We start from the raw sequence: 5,848 nt of genomic DNA, 5'->3' as shown, positions 1-5,848 counted from the left end.
TTGCTGAGCCCCTCCCCTTCTTCACTCTGTTGACTCCATTCCACTGCACGCCACATTCAACTCCAACCTCTCATTAAGTTTTATGGATGACACGACTGGGTGGTGGGAATCCCCATTAGCAACAGAGATGAAAACAAACTACAGGAGTGAGGTGGAGCCGCCTGGCCGGTGGTGCAGTGACAACAATCTCTCTCTGAACGCGGAGAAGACTCAAGGAGATGGTTGTTTGCTCCCAGGAGAGTGCACACACCAGCATGCCCCTCTGACCATCAACGGTGCTACCGTGGAGAGAGGAGCAGCACCAAGTTCCTGGATGTGCACATCACAGAGATCTCCTGGACCGACAACACCACAGTACCAGCTAAGAAATCACAACAGCCGCCTCTCTACTTCCCCTCTGCAAACTGAGGAGAGTTTCTCAGAGCCCCACCCCCATCATGTACACCTTCAGAGGTAATCCATCGAGCATCCCGACGCAGCTGCATCACTGTGTGGTATGGCGCCTCTGCAGCTGCCCCTGTTGGAAGATCTCTGCACCCAGAAGTGAGAGCAGCTGAGAAGATCATTGCGTTCCCTCTCCCCTCCTCCAGGAAATTTTACGGAACCCGCCTCTTCACTCACAAAGCTCCCTCTGCACGCGAGAGAGGTGACCCCACCCACCCGGGCTTACAGCTTCTTCAGTCTTCGTTGCCATCAGGGAGAAGACTGCAGAGTCTCCAGGCCAGGACCAGCAGACTGAAGGACAGCTTCATCCATCAGGCTGTCAGGAAGCTGAACTCGCTCCCGATCTTTTTTTTTTGCACTACAAATCTTTTTATCTGCACTGTTTGTTCACTGGTTTGCACACTATCTGCCATGTGCCTTGCGCTGCTTTATTTAACTTTATTTTTTTATGTCTTTTTTACATTCCCTTATTGTATAGTTATATCTTATATTTTATATTTGATCTAGATTTTTATGCTCTACTGTTAGTGTTATCTGTATGCACCGGGGGTCTGAGAGTAACGCAATTTTGATTCTCTGTATGCATGTACTGTACATGTGGAAGAATTGACAATAAAGCAGACTTGACTTGACTTGTTCCCAGTGTTTTTCTTCAACCACTATGCGCACGCAGCTGCAAGTGACGTAACTGTGACGTCTACTCTGAATTGTTCTATTAGATGTCAAATAGGCGTTTAGAAAATGAGTTTGAGATGTTTAGGATTTAGATTAGAATGTGTGTAAAACAGACATCTTAAAGACGTCTGTTTGTACACAGCAGATTCCGGGTGAAGCAATTTTACGTTTTCGATCTTTTAGACTTTAGACTTTTTTTTATTATTATTATTCTAAAAATAGGCTGAAAATATACAGTCACCTTCAGGAGAACATTAACAAATAAAAGAAGATAGAAGTAAGAAAAAAAAGTGGAGAAATAAAACATAATAAGGGTAAAAGTTGCTAAATCGTTTTGTGACGTTAAATCTCAGCAAATCTAAGCAAAAAAACAAATTATATATATAGTATATGTTAATTTAGATTTCATTGTAAAATAATATGCATAATATAATATTAAAATATAAATAACTATTTTAAAATACACTGAATTATTGAACACTTACACATTTTTTAATGTTTACATTAGTAAACTAGAAATTCTACACATTTTCAACAATTATGCTTTAAACAGTGTTTTAAGCAGTTAAAATGCTACACTCTGAGAAAAGTCTGTAAAAACAGCACACTCTACTATGTTAATATGAGATAATTTTCCGTATTGTTTTTTTTTTTTACCTGCATTTTAAATTACGCATTATGTTTTCGGGTTACATGGTTACAATGGATAATGGGTAATAGATAACGTCCTGGAAAATTACTAGTATCTGTTCCATTTTCCTGTTCCAACAAGCGCGGGTACAAGCTACTAACAAAGAGGATCATAAATGAACAATTATTAAATATTATTATTATTATTATTAAATTCAACAATTGCAAATAGCAGCTAACTCAACTCACGTGTGTACTGCTAGGCATCTTTAGTTTCCTCTTTTTGTATAATTTGGATAGAAAAATTGTGCTTTTTATTGTCTGAGTCACTTATCAAAAGTTGCTGAAAGTTGCCAAATAAATAATAATAAAAAAAAAAATGCTAAATTTGTTGCTTGGTGCTTTTGAAAGAAAAAGTTGCTAAATTTAGCCACAAAATTGTTAAGTTGGCAGCATTGACCCCACTGAATTTCATTTTAACCTTTAAACAGACAATGTGCACCACATGATACATAGGCTTGTTACTTTTTATTCTTTTGGAGGAGAAATGAGAAATGTGTGTGTGTATGTGTGTGTGTGTGTGTGTGTGTGTAAATGTATATCAGTGATTCTTAGGACATGGGACAAAACATGTCCAGCAATTGTAACTGCTATTTGGTTTAAAAATAAAAAATATTTTCAATTGTAAATGAAATATTTTCAATTGTACTGTAAGACTAGTATATGGATTGAGCTGTTTAGTTATTCAGTATTTACATTGATCAGCAAATATAAACAAAAGTTCAGCTGTACATGCTTGACACGCAAGAACAAACCTTGTTGGTTTTTCAGGAAAAACTTGCTGTATAACACACTCGTTATGAAATTAATTCATTCTGACGTATCAAGCAAACATGCTGGAGTCTCCATTCACCATAACTGATAACTGCATTCAAGATCGAAGCTGTCCATAGCTGTTTCTCAATTTTTTTTAATAACACAAAGTACACTCGCATTCTTGTGGAGATCCGTCTAGGCAGGGTACCTTGAAAGAACAAAGGATCTAAAGAGAAAAATTATCTCCATATATTCTAGATTCATTGCACACTCAAAAAATGATTCTCCAACACTGTTCAGTTTATTTAAAAAAAAATCATGTTCATTTAACAACATTATCTTAGGTTTCCCATTTAAACAATTGCATTGTGTTAAACTGATTTGTAAGGACATGTTTTAGTTAAGAAGGTCAAAAATAACAGTTGATTCTTTACTTCAATTTATTTAAAGCGTTAGTTTTAAATTATGTCATAAATGACTCACCCTCATGACGTTCCAAACCCGTAAGACCTCCGTTCATCTTCGGATCACAGTTTAAGATATTTTAGATTTAGTCCGAGAGCTTTCTGTCCCTCCATTGAGAATGTAGTGCAGTGTCGTGAACGCGATCACAACAGACCCGGAAGAGAAGACAATGCTGAATAAATTCGTAATTTTTGTTATTTTTGGACCAAAATGTATTTTCAATGCTTCAACAAATTACATTTGAGTTGTTTTGAAAAAAAAAACATGAATTTGTTTTTTATGAGTTGGGGCTACATATATTTATTGAATGGAAATCCTGCCCTCAATTAAATTGAGTGCATTAGAGTATGGTAAAAAGGTTGTAATTTATTAACACTCAAAAGCTATTCTTTGAATTGATGTAATTAAATCCTGATCCTGCACTCAATTAAATTGAGTGCATTAGTAATTAGAAACATCACATATTAAATTGTAATTAGATTGTGTCATCTGTTAAAGGGACTACTAATTTAAAAATTCAAAATATTGATATAAAGTTATATAGTTATATAACAAAATAAAGCTCTGTAAACACTTTTACAGCAATAGTGTGTCCCACTGGGGTAATGAAAAGTTCTATTCACACTTGTGGTCTTCATGCTTACTTGAACACCTGGGAAAAATACCGGAAATATGTATTGTAAGTAGACAAATGGTCAAGTGCAAAGACAAGATGGTGTTTGGAAATGCCTGATACGCAAATTTATGCTTCCTCATTTCCTTGCTCCTCCATCCTCAAGCCTTTAACCTGGAAACCGATCAAAATTACCCATCTTGAAGGACATCTCAATACTATAATTGCACCCTGAAGTGGCAAGGAACAAGGAGTGAGGAAGCTTTCAGAGGAGCTATGAGCAAGGATACACAGGTGTATCCTATACGCAGAAATCTTTCTTGTCGAACAACCTGACACATTTATAAATTGTCCTCCCCATTCACATCTGTCATAGTAATTTTAATTTATATTTTACCTTTGCAGCTTACATTAACTATACTGTGCATTTCATTTATTTCAACAGGGCATCTTGCATTAAATTTGATTATGAATGTCTTAAATAAGCAAACTTTAACAACATAAGGGCAGATCCCTTGAGCGCAGCTGATGATGCTTTGAAGTGACACTTGATTGATCAAGTATATTCCAATATACAAATAAGCTTTTTTTATTATTATTCATCTGTCCTCATTCTCTTTTCTTGCAGTGACTCATCTCAGCTATACACATTGTCTGCTAAAACCCAAATACTTTGTTTTTTATGTGTAACCTATATGTGTAGTATTGTAAGCCGTTAAGAGTACACATCATTTTACTACATTTTTTTTTTTTTTACAATCCATTCTCTTTCATAGAATTCTACTCTACCTCTACACTTCCAGGTTTTGCAGTTTAGTAAAATGTTTGCTAATTAATGTTTATATATATTTTCCAGGTGGAAAGGTTATTGGTCAGGATACAACAGTCATAAATGAAGAAAATGCCACTTTGTTGTGTCAGCTGACTGAAACAGATGATGATCTAACTCGTATTATATGGAAGAAAAAGACACGAGAAAACCCTGAGGAGAGCATCTTTTTTGTCATTCGCCAAGGGGGCAAAACTGAACACAAGAATGGATTGAAGGTACAATTTATTGGGAACTTTGCAGAGAAAAATGGATCAATTCAGCTGCTCGGAATGAGGCTTCTGGATGAAGGGATCTACACATGTACCTTCAACCTATACCCTAGTGGGCCATTAGAGACTGACATCAATGTCACCGTTTTTGGTAAGATGGCTTGTTCATGTTATTCTATGGCACAATGCCTGCACATATCTCTGTGATTTGATTCCTGTGATTAAAGTGATGGAATTCGGTGAGTTATTTAAAATATTTCATGCTTACTACCAGACTTTCCTCCTACAGAAATGATTTGTGCTATGTGAGAACTGTAAAAATTAAATGAGTAAATGATTTTAATTTTGAGAGGACCAAAAGCAGGCTGGGCTACTTTTCACTCTTCACCATTCACATTTAATGATGCATTGAATCCATTAGCTTTTTTCCCCATTTCAAATGTAGCTCGCCCTGTGGTTAATGTAAGTGGGGAGGCACCTGTTGCTGGATATTTAAAGGTGAAGTTGGCATCGTGCTTTGCCTCTAATGCACGACCTGGAGCAGAAGTGATGTGGAGATTAGGAGACCTGGAAAACTTTCTGATGACTGAAACCAGTGATACAATGAACCCAGATGGGACCATTACTGTTGTGTCCTACCTACTTGGTGTCCCATTAAAACATTTAAATAAGAAGAACATCCAGTGTGTGGTGAAACACATCACCCAAAAAGAGGAACTTGTGCTGGACTACACAATAAACATCCATTGTAAGTACACATGTGGTGTATCATCCTCATATATATATTATTCCACATTTCTGACACAACATGGAGGCGTCACTATTCTCAAAATGTTGTGCTTATTCCTACTCTGTAACCCAAAGTTTAAGAAATATGGCTTTAGTTTCACATATAGTAAATAGTGTTTATGGATAAATAGTTATTTTTTGCTGCTTATTTTTTCCTAGATCCTCCTGAGTCAGTGGTTATAATTCCTGACAGTCCAAAAAATGCTAAAGAATTCAGGTGTATAGTGGATAGTAACCCAGAACCAACCAGCTACACCTGGACAAGGTAATAAAAAATTTTTGGGGGGGGCTGTGTATAATGGCTTGTGTTTAATCAAAGAGTTGCTCCTGACAGTTAAAAAATAATTTCAGCACTCAGTTTAAATAAGCTGAAAA

The 5,848-nt window shown here is 36.3% G+C and overlaps 1 protein-coding gene across 2 annotated transcripts in view; it reads left to right on the top strand.

The window, feature by feature from the left end:
• LOC109103804 (poliovirus receptor-like) overlaps positions 1 to 5,848 on the top strand; it is a 12,173-nt gene that overhangs the window by 3,282 nt on the left and 3,043 nt on the right. For both annotated transcript variants that reach the window (XM_042763332.1, XM_042763331.1), the window contains exons 2-4: positions 4,500 to 4,835; positions 5,130 to 5,432; positions 5,633 to 5,738. In XM_042763332.1, the coding sequence (XP_042619266.1) occupies positions 4,500 to 4,835; positions 5,130 to 5,432; positions 5,633 to 5,738 (745 nt within the window). The remainder of the gene's footprint in view (positions 1 to 4,499; positions 4,836 to 5,129; positions 5,433 to 5,632; positions 5,739 to 5,848) is intronic.

The sequence above is a fragment of the Cyprinus carpio genome, chromosome A9 (assembly GCF_018340385.1).
Source record: "Cyprinus carpio isolate SPL01 chromosome A9, ASM1834038v1, whole genome shotgun sequence".
NCBI classification, from domain to species: Eukaryota; Metazoa; Chordata; class Actinopteri; order Cypriniformes; family Cyprinidae; genus Cyprinus; species Cyprinus carpio.
Note: the sequence above shows the minus strand (reverse complement) of the source record. Positions and strands in the feature narration are given on the sequence as shown.